General features: G+C 39.0%; 1 protein-coding gene across 1 annotated transcript in view; it reads right to left on the minus strand.

Moving 5' to 3' along the window:
- Tex11 (testis expressed 11) overlaps positions 1-17,959 on the minus strand; it is a 246,191-nt gene that overhangs the window by 208,489 nt on the left and 19,743 nt on the right. The window contains exons 5-6 of the mRNA XM_052170254.1: positions 16,816-16,896; positions 16,613-16,732 (exon numbers count right to left, since the gene is read on the minus strand). Of these exons, the coding sequence (XP_052026214.1) occupies positions 16,613-16,732; positions 16,816-16,896 (201 nt within the window). The remainder of the gene's footprint in view (positions 1-16,612; positions 16,733-16,815; positions 16,897-17,959) is intronic.

A 17,959-nucleotide genomic window follows, 5' to 3' on the forward strand; every position in this document is an offset into this window, starting at 1 on the left:
GTAATTTAAAACTATTAGCCCAAAAGTTCAGAATTCCCAAGATAAAATTCACAGACCACATGAAGCTCAAGAAGAAGAAAGGCCAAAGTGGGGGTGCTTCGGTCCTTCTTAGAAAGGGGAACAAAATACTCACAGAAGGAAATATGGAGACAAAGTGTAGAGCAGAGATGGAAGAAAAGGCATCCCATATACAGTCACCAAACCAAGACACTATTTTTGATGCCAAGAAGTGCTTGCTGACAGGAGCCTGATATGGCTGTCTCTTGAGAGGTTCTGCTAGAGTCTGACAAATACAGAGGCAGATGCTCACAGCCAACCATTGCACTAAGCATGGGGGTCCCGATGGAGGAGCTAGAGAGAGAACTGAGGGAGCTGAAAGGGTTTGCAACCCCATAGGAAGAACAACAGTATCAGCCAACCAGAGCTCCCAGGGACTAAACCACCAACCAAGGAGTATACATGGAGGGACCCATGGTTCCAGCCATATATGTAGCAGAGGATGGCCTTGTCGGACATCAATGGGAGAAGAGGCCCTTGGTCCTGAGAAGGCTTGATACCTCAGTGTAGGGGAATGTGAGGGAAGGGAGGAGGGAGGGAGGAAGGGAAGGAGGGAGGGAGTAGGGGCACACCCTCATAGAAGCAGGAGGAGGGGGAGGGGATAGGGGGTTTCTTGGGGGGACTCAGGAAAGGGGATAAAATTTGAAATGTAAATAAATAAAATATCCAGTAAAAATATTTGCTATGTTATAGACATATACAAATATACAATAACATAAAACATATGAAACAATCAAAGGAAGGCTGATGAGATGGCTCAGTGGAGAAACAACTTACCTTGCAAGCCTAAGAACCTGAATTTAATCCCAGAACCCATGGTGGAAGTAGAAAACTGATTCCCAAAAGTTGTTCTCTGACCTCTCTGCACATGCACAGTTGCATACACACACACACACACACACACACACACACACACACACACATAATAATAATAATAATAATAATAATAATAAATTTTTAATCAAAAGGGAAGATAGTGAGTTAAAGATAATTTGCATCTCCACAAATCTGAAGCAAAGCATTTGATGTATGTGGGTAAAACGTGTGTGGCTATAGGAGAGATGAGCGTATGAACAGAAGACAACAATTATAGATGAGATCGTAGCTGGAAAATTAAATTTTATATCTGAAATAAAAACATAAAGCACTTGACAATACAGCAAGGAAGTGGGCTCTTTAACAAAGAAAAAATGGGGGAAAGCCTTGATGAGCTCCACAGGCACACAATCTGGCAACCTGCAAAATTACAGCTCAAGATAAATGATCTGTAATCAGGCAGCTGGCAGAATGACAAGGGGATGCTTGTATTTTCTAGCTCACTGATGCTGCAGGAGGGAAATCATTTAAGAGAAGTCTCTTATTTATTTCTTCCCTGACCAAGTTGTCATTGAGCAGAGAGCTGATTAGTTTCCAAGAGTACATGGGTATTCTGTTGTATTTGTTGTTATGCAGGTTTTCTGCTGTATTTATTGTTATTAAAGTGTAGCCTTAGTCCATGGTGATCTGATAGAATGCAGGGTATTATTTCAATCTTCTTGGATCTGTTGAGGCTTATTTTGTCTGATTATATGGTCGATTTTGGAGAAGGTTCTATGAAGTGTTGAGAAGAAGGTATATTCCTTTGTTTTAGCATGAAATGTTCTGGAAATATATGTTAAATGATTTGGTTCACAACTTCTGTTAGTTTCACTGTGTTCCTATTTATTTTCTGTTTCAATGGCCTGTCCATTGTTGAGGGTGAGGTATTAAAGTCTCCCATTATTATTGAATGTGGGTCAATGTGTGTTTTGCAACCTACAGATTGGGAAAAACATCTTCACTAGCCCTACATCCAATAGAGGGCTAATATCCAAAATATATAAAGAACTCAAGAAGGTAACCTCCAAAACACCAAATAACCCAATTTTAAAAATGGGGTACAGAGCTAAACAGAGAATTCACAACAGAAGAATCAAGAATGGCTGAGAAGCACTTAAAGAAATGTTCAAAGTCCTTAGTGATCAGGGAAAGCAAATCAAAACTACCCTGACATTCCATCTTACACCAATCAGAATGGCTAAGATCAAAAACTCAAATGACAGCAGGTGTTGGCGAGGATGTGGAGAAAGAACACTCCTCCATTGTTGGTGGGAGTGCAAGCTGGTACAAACACTCTGGAAATCAATCTGGTGGTTACTCAGAAAATTGGAAATAGTTCTATCTGAAGACCCTGCTATACAATTCCTGGGCATATACCCAAAAGATGCCCCACCATACCACAAGGACACTTGCCCCACCATGTTCATAACAGCCTTATTTGTAATAGCCAAAAGCTGGGAACAACCCAGATGTCCCCAACTTGGGATCCATCTCATGGGGGATGGGCAACAAGGCCTGACACTATTACTGATGCTATGATGTGCTTACAGATGGGAACCAGGCATGGCTGTCCTCTAAGAGGCCCTACCAGCAGCTGACTGAGACAGATGCAGATACTTATACCAACCAATGGACTAAAGTCAAGGACTCCTATGGTTGAATTAGAGGAAGGATTGAAGAAGCTGAAAGAAAGAGCAACCCCATAGGAAGACCAACAGTCTCAACTAACCCAACCCCAGAGACTGAGCCACCAACCAGAAGAGCACGAGCTGGACCAAGGTCCCTGGCACATAAAAAGCAAAAGTCTGCCCATCTGGCCTCAGTGGGAAAAGGTGCATTTAAACAAAAATGAATAGATAGATAGATAGATAGATAGATAGATAGATAGATAGATAGATAGATAAAAATATAAATAATGCAAATAAAGAATATATCAAATAAAAAAGAAAAAATAAATAAATAAAATTACAAAAAGAGAGACAGCTCATAGTCAAATCTCTCTACAAGAAAAACAGAATCCCCTATATTTCTATATCTCCTACCTCCAAATATGTTCTGTTCTCCACTGGGTAAGCAAGTAACCACCTAGAGAAGTAGTGTGGACCCAGAAAACAAGTTGTAACACAGATGAAGACTTGAGTTGAGGAGTGCTCAGATCTACCTGGATAGAAGTATAGGCTACCTAAAAGAAGGAACCCAAAGGCAGATACCATTTGGAAATTATATTAGCACCAGAGTAGGTCAGGGAGCAAAAGGCATTGAGACTTGTATATAAAAGAAGCCAGTTGATCTAAAGACTAGAAACCCCTCCCCATTCTGGACTCTTATCTGTATGGAACAGCATAAACACAAGAAAACTCAAATGGAGAAAAGGCAGGTGCTATATGAACAATTTATATTCTTGTCACCCAGGGCCTTCATGCTTCTAACTTTTCCAGCTCTCTGGCTCACTTCCAATTTCAGAGGTGTTCTCTCAACAAGTGGTCTCTATTTCTACAGCTATCTAATATTTTGTCTATTTTTTTTGTTTGGAAACACAAGAACCTAGAAATCTAAAATATATGTGTGACCTCTGGACTATGACTCATGCCTGTAACAGTCTGCCCTCCAGAAAGAGATAAATAACTAGTTTTGTGTGGGTATAAAAGGGCTGGGGTTGCTAGAACAAAAACAGGCATGACTCAGTACAATACACCATGCCATACAAGTGTGGATTACTTTGCTCTGACTATTTTCAATACTGAGAGTACCAGAAACATGTAAAATAAATGCAGATGACTTGGGTATTTTCCATACCCACACTCTCACAAGCAACCACCAACCAAAAGGACCGATGGCTCCAGCTACATATGTAGCAGAGGATGGCCATTTCAATGAGAGAAGAGGCCATTGGTCCTATGAAGGCTCAACACCTCAGTGTAGGGGAATGCCAGGTCAGAAAAGTGTATGGGGGGGGTGGTAAGCAGGGGTGGGGGGGATGGGATAGGGGGTTTTCGTAGGGGTAACGAGGAAAGGGGACACCATTTGAAATGTAAATAAAGCAAATAACAATATAAATAAAATAAAATAAAAAGATCTCGGTATGAGGTGGCATTCAATCAAATAGTCCTCTGGTGCAGTTGGTAGGACCAGTTTGTAGGCTGTGACTATACTTTTCACATTAGCAAGCCTGGATGGGAAAACTTACTGATAAGACTTCAGCCCAGCCATTGGACTAAAAGGGCAGAGACTGTGGTCAAAATGGAAAGTAAATCAATAAAAACAAAGATAAATAAAAAATAAACAAAAAAGTCTATGCCTTGCCAATCTGACAACAAAACACATCACTTTAAAATGCTAATATTCCATACCTGGCCCTCAGAGGTTCATGCCCATCTCAAAACCCTAAATTTCAAAAGTCTCCACAACTTTTAAAAGTCCCAGCACTACTCAGGAGTTCAACATATGGTTGGGTGTGGTGGCACATGCAATTGGCAGGTAGAGGCAGGTAAACCTCTGAGTTCAAAGCCAGTCTGATCTACATACTGAGTTCCAAGACAGCTGGGGTTACATAGAGACCCTATCTTTTAAAAATAAAAAATAAGAAGCTCAAAGTATTTCTGAGATTTGAGCATATATCAGAATAAAAAAGTGATTTGGAAATTGAGTGTGGTGCACATATTTAATCTTAGCGCTTGGGAGGCAGAGGCAAGTGGATCTCTGTGAGTTCCAGGTCAGCCTGATCTACAGAGTGAGTTTCAAAAGAGCCAGGGCTACAATAGTGAGTCCTTGCCTCAAAAATTAAAAGAGGAAGCTTGGAGATTATTGCCTACCATCCCCAAGATGCCAGGTTCAATTCCCAGTGCTACAATTTCTTAAAGATGTTATCACAAGTCACATAGTTAATAATTATATAGTTCTTATGATTGATCGTAGCCATTACTAAATTTTTCAGCTTGCTAATATTGTCATTTTAAAATCAGCATCTAGAACATTGAAGAAATATTACAAATATTTCTAGAATATTAGCATATACTGGCTAGTTTTGTGTGTCAACTTGACACGAGATGGAATTATCACAGAGAAAAGAGCCTCCCTTGAGAAAATGCCTCCATGTGATCCAGTTATAAGACATTTACTCAATTAGTGATCAAGGGTAGGAGGGCCCATTGTGGGTGGTGCCATCCCTGGGCTGGTAGTCCTGGGTTCTATAAGAAAGCAAACTGAGCAAGCCAGGAAAAGCAAGCCAGTAAGAAACATCCTTCCATGGCCTCTGCATCAGTTCCTGCTTCCTGACGTGCTTGAGTTCCAGTCCTGACTTCCTTTGGTTATGGACAGCAATGTGGAAGTTTAATCTGAATAAACCCTTTCCTCCCCAACTTGTTTCTTGGTCATGATGTTCTGTGCATGAATACAAACCCTAACTAAGACAAACTGGTACTGGGAGTGATGTATTCCTATGACAGCCTGACCACTTTTGGGGGAGAACTGTGGAAGTCATTAGAACTTTAAACTAGAAGAGCCATTGGGATGTTAAGAGCTCTGTGGGACATTCTATAGGAACTTAGAAGATAATGTTGAGAACTGTGCAGAAGATGGAGGCCTGGCTCATGCAATTTCAGAGGGAAGATTAGAGACTCTTATCAGGGCCTTTGCTGTTCTGCTGTTTTGATTGTGAAGATTCTGTAGTTTTGGTTGGCTGGGACTAAAAATCAGCTGTGATTAAAGCTGATAGAGAACTACTAAAGCCAATTATTTGCATTACTGGGATGATTGATGCTTGTTAGCTGAAGCTAAGGTAAAATCTTTGGGCAGTGTTTCCTGAGAACACAGAAAAGCTGTGTTCCAGAGTAACCCACAATTATACCTCCTGTTAGCAGCCACACTTGGTAATGTATAAGAGTCACCAAAGTGGTACTGATTTTGAAACATGAAGGGATATTAGATGATGCTTGGCACTGTGAGAGGCCAGGAGAGACTATTGGTGAAGGTGCTGCATCATTGGCAATTGAAGGCCCAGGACTGAAGGGGTCATGCAGAGAAGTTGAGGCTTAGCACCATGAAAAGAGCCTATGAGAGGCTATTGGTGAAAGTGCAGTCCAGTTACAACAGAAGATGAAGTGTTTTGGAGATGCCAGTACCATGAAATGACCACCAAGACCAGGAGTAGCAGTGGAGCACAGGCAGCTAGAGCCTAGAAGTCAAGGTGTGTGCTACAAAGGGCAGGGCTGGACAAGTGACCCAAGCCCTTGGAGGAGCCCAGAAGATCTTGAGTAGATTGGGCAGACATTGGGCGATTGGTTTGATTTTGCTTTTAATTGTGACTTTGCCCTGATATTCTTCCCTCTTGAAGTAGGAAAGTATTTTAGTGGAGCTCACAGTGAAGAGACTTTGAATTGTAAAAAGACTTTGAATTTCAAAGGAGAGTGGACATTTTAAAGGGATTGAAATTTTAATATGTAAGAATTTGTAAAGACTGTGGGAGTTTTAAAGTTATTTAAACCTTGGGGATGAATAAGAAAGTAAGATTTGAAGCTTAATAGAGATGCATTTGTGTGTCAAGTTGACAAGGGGTCAGTTATACTGGCTGGTTTTGTGTGTCAATTTGACACAAGCTGAAGTTATCACAGAGAAAGGAGCTTCCCTTGAGGAAATACATCCATGAGATCCAGTTGTGAGACATTTTCTCAATTAGCGATCAAGGGTAGGAAGGCCCCTTGTGGGTGGTGCCATCCCTGGGCTGGTAGTCCTGGGTTCTATTAAGAAAGCAAGCTGAGCAAGCCAGAAGAAGCAATCCAGTAAGCAGCACCCCTCCATGGCCTCTGCATCAGTTTCAGCCTCCAAGTTCCTGCCTGTGTGAGTTACCATCCTGACTTCCTTTAGTGATGAACAGTAATGTGGAAGTGTAAGCTAAATAAATCCTTTCCTCCCCAACTTGCTTCTTGGTCATGATGTTTGTGCAGGAATATAAACCCCGACTAAGACACAGCATTAAGAAAGCTGTGAGTCACAGAGATCTAACTTCCTATCTAATGAGGGAAGCCTTTCTAGAATACATTATTATGTTCACACCTTTGCTTACAGTCTCCTAGTGACAACAGAATTAGATATCTTTGAACAAAGCTGTCAGATTTATAGGATTACTATCTAATAAATGGTTACTCCTTATATTGATCTGAAATTTTTCTTCCTGTAGGTTTAACCCATCTGTCTTCATTGTGTTCTGTGGAGTTTGATTGCTCTTTAATATTTTAGTACTAAGTCCTAAAAACATTCAGAGAAATGCTGTCATTCCTGTCAGTATTTTTTTCAACACAGACATCATTAAAGTCTCCAAATAATTTCACATGGTATATCCTCTGCACAAATCCAATTATTTTTAAAATGCAATGCCTAGAAAGAATTACAGTACACAAAACGTAGCTAATTAATGCAAAAATACCCACCTAGATATTTTTTCTTCTCCTTTACTGGATATTTAATTTGCATTTCAAATGTTATCTTCTTTCCTGGTTTCCCTTCCAGAAAACCCCTATCCCAAGCCCCCTCCACCTGCTTCTATGAGGGTGCTCACCCACCCACTCCTGCCTTCCCGACCTAGCATTCCCCTACACTGGGGCATCAGCCTTCATAGAACCAAGGGTCTCTCCTCCCAGTGATGCACAAGGCCATCCTCTAACTACATGTGCAGCTGAAGCCATGGGCCCCTCCACACATACTCTTTGGTTGTTGATTTAGTCCTTGGGAGCTCTGGGAGGTCTGGTTCCTAGCCTCTTTGCCACATTAACAATGCCAAATACAGGTTCTGTTTCATGCAGCAGGCCTTAACTCCAATGAGAAAATGGTTGGCTACTCCTGTAATGTCTGGGACACTCTTGCACCCGTGAGCATTTGTCAAGTAGGTTGACTGTAGCTCATAGGGCTCACATCTGGGTGAGGGATGGGTGATTATTTTAATTTTGGTGCATAACTCTTTCCAGCACCATGAAAGCTAGCCAATGGAGCTGAAGCTTCTAGGTTTGTGCCTACTGGCTTTCTCAATGTTCTATGATTCAACTAAGTGGTGTCTTCAGCAATAGGGTCACTATCAGTTTATGGAGGGTAAGAATTGGCAGTAGCCTATTATGTTTGAGGGGAGTCTGTGGCATTAGCCAACAACTCAAAAAAAAGTAATTCATTTCTAGTTCTGGAGATAGGGTCCTCACCCCTCGGGTGTGGACAAAAACAGTGGCCCAACAGAGGAAATGAGTTCTAAATTAATAATACATTCACTTAGTTCCGAGATGAACCTGCTAAAGGATGTACAAGGGAAAGTCTATTTCCTTTGAATTTTCTCTACCCAGTTGCCAACCCTTGTCTTGGTATTCTGAGTTTTTGAACTAATATACACTTATCAGTTAATACATACCATGTGTGTTCGTTTGTGATTGGGTTACCTCACTCAAGATGATCTTTTCTAGTTCCATCCATTTGCCTAAGAATTTCATGAATTCGTTGTTTTTAATAGGTGAGTAGTTTTCCATTGTGTAAATGTACCACATTGCCGGGCAGTGGTGGCGCACGCCTGTAATCCCAGCACTCTGGAAGGCAGAGGCAGGTGGATTTCTGAGTTCGAGGCCAGCCTGGTCTACAGAGTGAGTTCCAGGACAGCCAGGACTATACAGAGAAACCCTGTCTCAAAAAAAACCCAAATCCAAAAAATAACAACAACAAAAAAAAAAGTACCACATTTTCTGTATCCATTCCTCTGTTGAGGGACATCTGGTTCGTTCCAGCTTCTGACTATTATAAATAAGGCTGCTATGAACACAGTGGAACATGTGTCCTTATTACATGTTGGAGCACCTTTTGGGTATAAGCACAGGAGTGGAATAGCTGAATCCTCAGGTAGTAGTAGTACTATGTCCAATTTTCTGAGGAATGGAGTGTTTTCCACAGTGGTTGTACCAGTTTGCAATCCTACCATCAATGGATGAATGTTCATCTTTATCCCCATTATCACCAGCATCTGCTGTCACCTGAGTCTTTGATCTTACACATTCTAACTGGAATGGAATCTAACTTGGGTGGAATCTAAAGGTTGTTTTGATTTCAATTTCCCTGATGACTGAGGATGCTGAACATTTCTTTAGGTGCTTCTTAGTCATTTGATATTCCTCAGTTGAGAATTCTTCATTTAGCTCTGTACCCCATTTTTAATAGGGTTATTTGATTCTCTGGAGGCTAACTTCTTGAGTTCTTTGTATATATTGGATATTAGTCCTCTATCAGATGTAGGGTTGTTAAAGATCTTTTCCCATAAACAGCTTTTTCCTATTTGCCTTACAGAAGCTTTATAATTTTATGAGGTCCTATTTGTAAATTCTTTTTTTTTCTTTTTTCCAGACAGGGTTTCTCTGTGTAGCCCTGGCTGTCCTGGAACTCACTCTGTAGGCCAGGCTGGCCTTGAACTCAGAAATCTGCCTGCCTCTGCCTCCCAAGTGCTAGGATTAAAGGCGTGTGCCACCACCGCCTGGCCCATTTGTCAATTCTTGATCTTAGAGCATAAGTCATTGGTGTTCTATTCAGGAAATTTTCCCTTGTGTCCATGTGTTAGAGGCTCTTCCCCACTTTCTCTTCTATTACAATCAGTGTATCTGTTTTTTTGTTTTTTGTTTTTTTTTTTTTTATGTAGCAGTCCTTGACCCACTTGGACTTGACCTTTGTTCGGGGAGATAAGAATGGGTTGGGTTGATGTACATTCCTCTCTACATGCTGACCGCCAGTTGAACCAGCACCATTTGTTGAAAATGCTGTCCTTTTTCCACTGGATGGTTTTAGCTACTTTGTCAAAGATCAAGTGACCACAGGTGTGTGGGTTCATTTCTGGGACTTCAATTCTATTCCATTGATCTACCTGCCTGTCTCTGTACCAATACCATGCAGTTTTTATCACTATTGCTCTGTAGTACAGCTTGGGGTTAGGGAGGGTGATTCCCCCCAGAAGTTCTTTTATTGTTGAGAATAGTTTTCTCTATCCTGGGTTTTTTGTTATTCCAAATAAATCTGCATATGACTCTTGCTAGTTCTATGAAGAATTGAGTTGGAATTTTGATAGGGATTGCATTGAATCTGTAGATTGCTTTCAGCAAGATGGCCATTTTTACTATATTAATTCTGCCAATCTTGAGCATGGGAGATCTTTCCAACTTCTGAGATCTTCTTTGATTTCTCTCTTTAGAGACTTGAAGTTTTTGTCATACAGATTTTTCACTTGTTTATTCAAAATCACACCAAGGTATTTTATATTATTTGTGACTATTGTGAAGGGCATCATTTCCCTAATTTCTTTCTCAGCCTGTTTATCCTTTGAGTAGAAGAAGGCTACTGATTTGTTTGAGTAAATTTTATATACAGCCACTTTGATGAAGTTATTTATCAAGTTTAGGGGTTCCCTGGTGGAATTTTTGGGGTCATGTAAGTATACAATCATATAATCTGCAAATAGTGATATTTTGACTTCTTCCTTTGCAAGTTATATTTCTTTGACCTCTTTTTGTTGTCTAATTGCTTTGGCTAGGTCTTCAAGTATAATACTGAATAGGTAGGGAGAGAGAGGACAGCCTTGTCTTGTCACTGATTTTAGTGGGATTGCTTCATGATTTAGTTTGATGTTGGCTACTGGTTGCTGTATGTTGTTTTCACTATGTTTAGGTATGGATCTTGTATACCTGATCTTTCTAAGACTTTTACAGAAACTGAAGAAATTTTTTTAAAAAAAATCATCAGATCCTACTACAAAAGCCTATACTCAACTAAACTGGAAAATCTAGACTAAATGGATGTTTTTCTAAACAGATACCAGGTACAAAATTTAAATCAGGATCAGATAAACCATATAAACAATCCCATAACCCCTAAAGAAATAGAACCAGTCATTTTTTTCAAAAAAAGACCAGGACCAGATGGTTTTAGTGCAGAATACTATCAGATCTTCAAAGATCTAATACCAATACTTTCCAAACTATTCCACAAAATAGAAACATAAGGAACACTAATTCTGATAGGTCTGCCTTTATAAATTACTTGCCCTTTTAACCTTACTGCGTTTAATATTCTTTCTTTGTTTTGTGCATTTGATGTTTCAATTATTATGCAAAGGGAGGAGTTTCTTTTCTTGTCCAATCTATTTGGCATTCTGAAGGTTTCTTGTATATTTATGGGCATCTCTTTCTTTAGGCTAGAGAAGCTTTCTTTTATGATTTTGTTGATGGTGTTTACTGGCCCTTTGAATTGGGAATCTTCACTCTCTTCTATACCTATTATTCTTAGGTTTGGTCTTTTCATTGTGTCCTGGATTTCCTGGATGTTTTGTGTTAGGAGCTTTATGCATTTTGCATTTTCTTTGACTATTGTGTCACTGTTTTCTATGGTATCATCTGCACCTGAGAGTCTCTCTTCTATCTCTGTATTCTGTTGGTGATGCTTGCATCTATGATCCCTGATCTCTTTCTTAAGCCTGAACCCCTACTTTCTCATTCATCTCCAGGGTTGTCTCCCTTTGTGATTTCTTTATTGATTCTATTTCCATTTTTAAATCCTCAATGGTTTTGTTCAATACCTTCACCTGCTTGATTGTGTTTTCCTGTAATTCTTTAAGGGAATTTTGTGTTTCTTCTTTAAGGGATTCTACCTGCTTACCTGTATTCTCCTGTATTTCTTTTTTTTTTCTCCTGTATTTCTTTTTTTTTTTTAATTTTATTTTATTTTTTTTTATTATTCGATATAATTTATTTACATTTCAAATGATTTCCCCTTTTCTAGCCCCCCCACTCCCCGAAAGTCCCGCAAGCCCCCTTCTCTTCCCCTGTCCTTCCTGTATTTCTTTAAGGGAGTTATTTATGTCTTTCTTAAAGTCCTGTATCATCATCATAAAGTGTGATTTTAAATCAGAGTTTTGCTTTTCTGGTGTGTTGAGATATCCAGGGCTTGCTGTGGTGGGAGAACTTGGTTCTGATGATGTCAAGTATCCTTGGTTTCTGTTGTTTGTATTCTTGCACTTGCCTCTCGCCATTTGGTTATCTCTAGTGCTATCTGCCCTCGCTGTCTCTGACTAGTGCCTATCCCTCCTGTGATCCTGTCTGTGTCAGAACTCCTCAGAGTCCAGATGTCTTTGTGATCCTGTGATTCTGTGATCCTGTGATCCTGAGATTCTGGGTGTGTCAGAGCTTTTAGGAGTCAAGCTTTCTCTGGGTGTTGTGGGACCGAGTGCAGAGCCAGTGCCCAAAGTCTGCTCAGGGCACAGGTTTAGCCCTAGGTATTATTAAAATAGGCTCTGATACAGGCTATCACTAAGTAGTTCTGTCAAACTCTTGGTCTCAAGTGATATTAATGCCTCATGCTCCTGAATAACTGTGACTATGGACAAGAACTGACTGTATTACTTACTGTTCTCTTTGGGGATGAAAAAGAAAGTAAGGGTTGAGGCTTAATAGTGATGCATTTCTGTGTCAAGTTGAAAAGAGACAACCTGACAAAAAGCAACTTAAAAGAAAGGTGGCCAGCCGGGCAGTGGTGGCACACGCCTGTAATCCCAGCACTCTGGGAGGCAGAGGCAGGTGGATTTCTGAGTTCGAGGCCAGCCTGGTCTACAGAGTGAGTTCCAGGACAACCAGAGCTACACAGAGAAACCCTGTCTCAAAAAAAAAAAAAAGAAAGAAAAAGAAAGGTGTATTTTGGATTACAGGTCAAGGAAATGTCCATCATGGCAGGAAAAGGCATGTGGTATGAGTGTATGGCTTCTGGTCATGCTGTGGCCACAATCAGAAAGAAGGGAACAGTAAATGCTAGTGCACAATTTCATTTCCTGCTTTTTTTTTCAGATCTAGGCCTGAGCTCATGAAATGGTGCAGTGTGTGTGTGTGTGTGTGTGTGTGTGTGTGTGTGTGTGTGTAAAAATTAAAGAAGAGCTTAATAGTTTGAGATGAGGGGACATAGGGAAAGCTAGAGAGGGAAGAAGAAGAAATGGAAATGATTTGAACACAGTATTCATTTATGAAAAAATCGCTAAAAATACTTAAAAATTCAAAGAAATTGTTTCTGGTCTTGAACCCTCTGGTAAATCATGTTTCCTCTATTAAATTCAGTTTCATCATTATAAAAGATATCCTGATTTGAACAATATAAAATACATACCTATATCTAAACATATATCCCATAAATTTGTGACAATTTAAATTATTAATAGAAAATATAAGGAAAAGGATAGTCAGTCATGGTGGTACACACCTTTATTCCCAGCACTCAGGAGGCAGAGGCAGACCTCTGTGAGTTCAAGGCCAGACTGGTCTACATATTGAGTTTCAGGCCTAACAGGGGTACATACATAGTGAGATGCTGCCTCAAAAAAAGAAGAAAATATATGTAAATATATTTTTGTATTTCAGGAATAAATTATATTATGAAGATAGCAATACTCCTCAACATGGGCTACAGATTCAACTCTATCACTATCATATTTGTAACTGACTTCTTTGTACAAAAGGACAAGTTAATCCTAAAATTTATATGTAAGTACAAGGAACCCAGAATTCTCAAAACAATATTGAAACAAAATAAAGTTGGATAACTCATCCTTTCTCATTTCAAAACTTACTGTACAATTATAGTAATCAGGACAGTCTGATAATAGCATGAAAACAGATATATCCAAATAATTTAGTAAAATACAGACCAAAAATAAGCCCTTAGATTTGTGATCAATTCATTTTTTTACAAAAGTACCAAGATTACTTAACAAGGAAACAGAGTTTCTCAACAAGTGGCATTTGAGAGAGTTGGATAGCCATGTGTACAAAAAAGAATGGGGTTACACACCTATCTAACTTCATACCTAAAAATAAACTAAAAATGGATCATGGGGTTAAAAATAATTACTTGAAACTGTCAAACTTTTATATAGAGAAAATGGAGCTCCCATATACTACTGGTAAAAATGTAAATTGGCATGGCCACTTTAGAAGATAATCTGGCTGTTTCACAAAAAAGCTGCTAATTAAAAATAGTTATTCTCTGCCAGATCCTGACCAATACAGATGTGGGTGCTTGCAGCCAACCACTGGTCTGAGCACAAGGACCACAATGGAGGAGTTAGGGGAAGGACTGAAGGAGCTGAAGGGGCCTTATCTGTCATCAGTCAGAGGAGAGGCCCTTGGTTCTGTGTAGGCTTAATGCTCCAGTGTAAAGGAATACTAGGACAGTGAGGCGAAAGTGGGTGGTTGGGTGGGTGGGGGAGCACTCTCATAGAAGCCTGGGGAGGGGGAGGAGCAGGGAGGTTGCAGCAGGGAAACAGGGAAGGGTATAACATTTGAAATGTAAATAAAATATCCAATTAAAACAAATAAATAAAATAAATTCTTTATCTATTGAAAAATCGAAAAAAAAGTTATACTTACCATGCTACCCAGCAATTCTACTTCTAGGTATATACCCAAGGGGAAAAAATCCAGACACAAACTCTGTACATAGTCACAGTATAGTAAATAATAATAAAATATTGCAAATTATTCAAATATCTATCAGTGGATGAATGGATAAATAGAGCATATCTGCAAAGTAAAACATGATGCAATATGACTGAACCTTAAACAATTATGCTGCATAAAAAAGTTAATCACAAAGACCACTTACTGTATGTCTCTACTTGCATGAAATGCTCATAATACCCTCAACAGAGGAATGGATACAGAAAATGTGGTATATTTACACAATGGAGTACTATTCAGCCATTAAAAACAATGAATTCATGAAATTCTTAGGTAAATGGATGGAACTAGAAAATATCATCCTAAATGGGGTGACCCAGTCACAAAAGAACACACATGGTATACACTTGCTGATAAGTAGATATTAGCCCAGAGGCTTGGAATACCCAAGACACAATTCACATATCAAATGATGCCCAAGAAGGAAGAACAAAAGTATGGATCCTTGAGTCCTTTGTAGAAAGGGGGAAAATACCCACAGAAGGAGATACAGAGACAAAAGGTTGAGCAAGACTACCCCACTGAGGGATCCATCCCATATACAGTTACAAAACCCAGGCACTATTGTGGGTGCCCACAAGTACTTGCTGACCGGAGCCCAATATAGCTGCCACCTGGGAGGCTCTGCTAGTGCATGACAAATACAGAGGGGGCCACTCTCAGCCAGCCATTGAAATGAGCACAGGGTCCCCAATGGGGGAGCAAGAGAAAGGACCCAAGGAGATGAAGGGGTTTACAGTGGCATTGGAGGAACAACAATATGAGTCACCCAGTAATCACAGGGGCAAAACCATCAACTAGAGAGTGCACATAGAGTTACCCATGGCTCCAGACACATCGACAGCAGAGGATGGCCTTGTTAGACACCAAAGGGAGGAGAGGCCCCTGGTCGTGAAAGACTTGATGCCGCAGGGTAGAGGAATACCAGGACAGGGAAGCCAGGGAGGGTTGATTGGGTAAGGGGAGATGGCTTATGGGATTTTCAGGGGAGGGGGGAACCAGGAAAGGGAACAACATTTGAAATGTAAATAAATAATATACCTAATTTTAAAAAAAAAGATTGTATGTATAATCAGAAAAAAAGAAATGCCCATAATAGGCAAATTTAGAGAGAGAAAATTGACTCATGTTTATATTAAATATAAATATACGGAATCTATTAAATTTATAATATATTAAAATGTTAATATAATATATTTATATTAATATATTGAATATATTTGTGCCTTTTTAAATTTTTAAATTACTGACACATTTTAATTAGGTATAGTTTATGATATATAAATTATATATATATATATCAATAAAGATATTAAAATAATATTACATTTAAAGGCATCTTTCATTTCTAGAATTACCGTAGGTAAATTCATCATAGTTTACATTTTGCCAACTAAAAATACACGCCTAGCTCCATAATGACAGAACAAGGAAACTAATAAAGCAACAAATGATAAAAAACAATTTTGAAGTTTAATATTTAAATAATATCAGAAGACTTTTAAAATATAAGCGAAAATACAGGACAATTATAAATGAGAAAGCATCTTCGAGGCCAACTATTTAAAGAACATTATAACTGTAAGAGAATCTCAAGGTTGGGTAGATGGCTCAGTAGGTAAGAGCAACTGCTCTCTAAGCATGAGATCTAAGTTCAGATCCCCAGCACATAACGAGGTCAGCCAGCCTAGCCCAAACAGCAAGCTTCTTGTCCAGTGAGTTACCTTGCTTCGGTGGACTAAGGCAGGAAATTGTAGAAGAAGACACTTGATGTCTTGCTCAGGCCTCTGCATGTACATACTGCATGCACACCCTTCCCACATACTCACACACAAGCACCATACATATTATAAATCCATATGTTTGAAAAATAGTAGTTTAAAATGAGTATCTCAGAGACAATATTTCAAAAAATAGTTACTGCCATAAACAAATAGCAGATGTTAAATGAAGTAGTTGAAAATTATACTTACCTATTCTCTTTTATTCACCTTCATTCACACTACACAGATTACAGTCACCACTAGTAATATCAACTATCAGAATAGAATAGAATAGAATAGAATAGAATAGAATAGAATAGAATAGAATAGAATAGAATAGAATAGAATAGAATAGAAAGCCAAGAACACATCTTATCACTTTTACATTTAAAAAATGTCCTTTTGTAAGGCCACAGTGCTTATGATACCTACTGACTCAGCTTGGTAAGAAAGCACATGGAAGATGCCCTTTTCCACAGTGATCTTATACATGGACAAGTTAGTCTCGGTGTAGCAGCTCTGCATTAATCTGACATACAATTTCTCCAGATTCTGAAAAATAAAGTAATACAAGCATGAGACCTACCACAGATGTTACAAAGAATTTCCACTGCTCAAAATCGGTAGTAACTTACAGCCATGGCAACTTGAAAAAATTCATCAGCAATCTGAGGGTTTCCAGTATCCAACCATTCTTTTCCTGTTTTCATATTCATCTGGAAAACAGAAGTTAGGAAACTATTTTAAAACTTTACACCTCTCCCTCATTGGTTGAAAAATATTGGAGAAAATAATTTATGTATATATAGAGATATAATATACAGGGATAAAAAAAACAGCCATCGGTGTTTTCTAGAGTTCTGTGCTCTGTGTTGAATTTCAACTTAAGAGAAATAGTCTTGAGAAAAGCAATTTTCAAAAAAAATGATGTTTGTGCTGGTTAGTTTTTTTTTAATTTTTAAGATTTTTTATTTATTATTATATATGTAAGTACACTGTAGTTGTCTTTAGACACCAGAAGAGGGCATCAGATCTCATTACAGATGGTTATGAGTCACCATTTGGTTGCTGGGAACTGAACTCATAACCTTCAGAAGAGCAGTCAGTGCTCTTAACCACTGAGCCATCTCTTTAGCCCACTGGTTAATTTTAAATGTCAACTTGCCACAGTCTAGAATCACCTGGGAAGAAAGTCTTAATGAGAAATTATGAAGGCCAGACTGTTGTCGAAAGAATCTTGATTGTTACTTGATGCAGGAATTTGGGTACTGCCATTCCCTAGAAAGGAGATTTTGCACTAGATAAAGCAGGAGAGAACTAGATGAGAGCAAGCAAGGATGTGTATTGTCTCTTTGATCTTGACTGTAGACACAACGTGACTGCTCGAGATCCTGCCTTGCCTTGCCTTGCCTTGCCTTGCCTTCAACAATGGACTGTGACCTGGAATTATAAGCCAAATAAATCCTTTCTCATCTACACTGATTGCCTATTTGTCTGCCTATTTCATCACAGTAACAAAAATAGAACTAGAGCAATGCCTTGAAAACACAGTTACTGAGAAAGAATTTTAAAATATTTTAGTCACACATGAAGTTCTCAAATTTTTCAATTATACTTATTATCCCAATATTTTAATGATTTCTTTTCTTTTTAAGATTTAGTTATTTTTTTATATTACAGTGTTATGTACTGCATATCTCATATCATGTTATGCCTCCAGATCTCACTATAGATGGTTATGAGCCACCCTGTGGATGCTGAAACTTGAACTCAGGACCT

The sequence above is a fragment of the Apodemus sylvaticus genome, chromosome X (genome assembly GCF_947179515.1).
Source record: "Apodemus sylvaticus chromosome X, mApoSyl1.1, whole genome shotgun sequence".
Lineage (NCBI taxonomy): Eukaryota > Metazoa > Chordata > Mammalia > Rodentia > Muridae > Apodemus > Apodemus sylvaticus.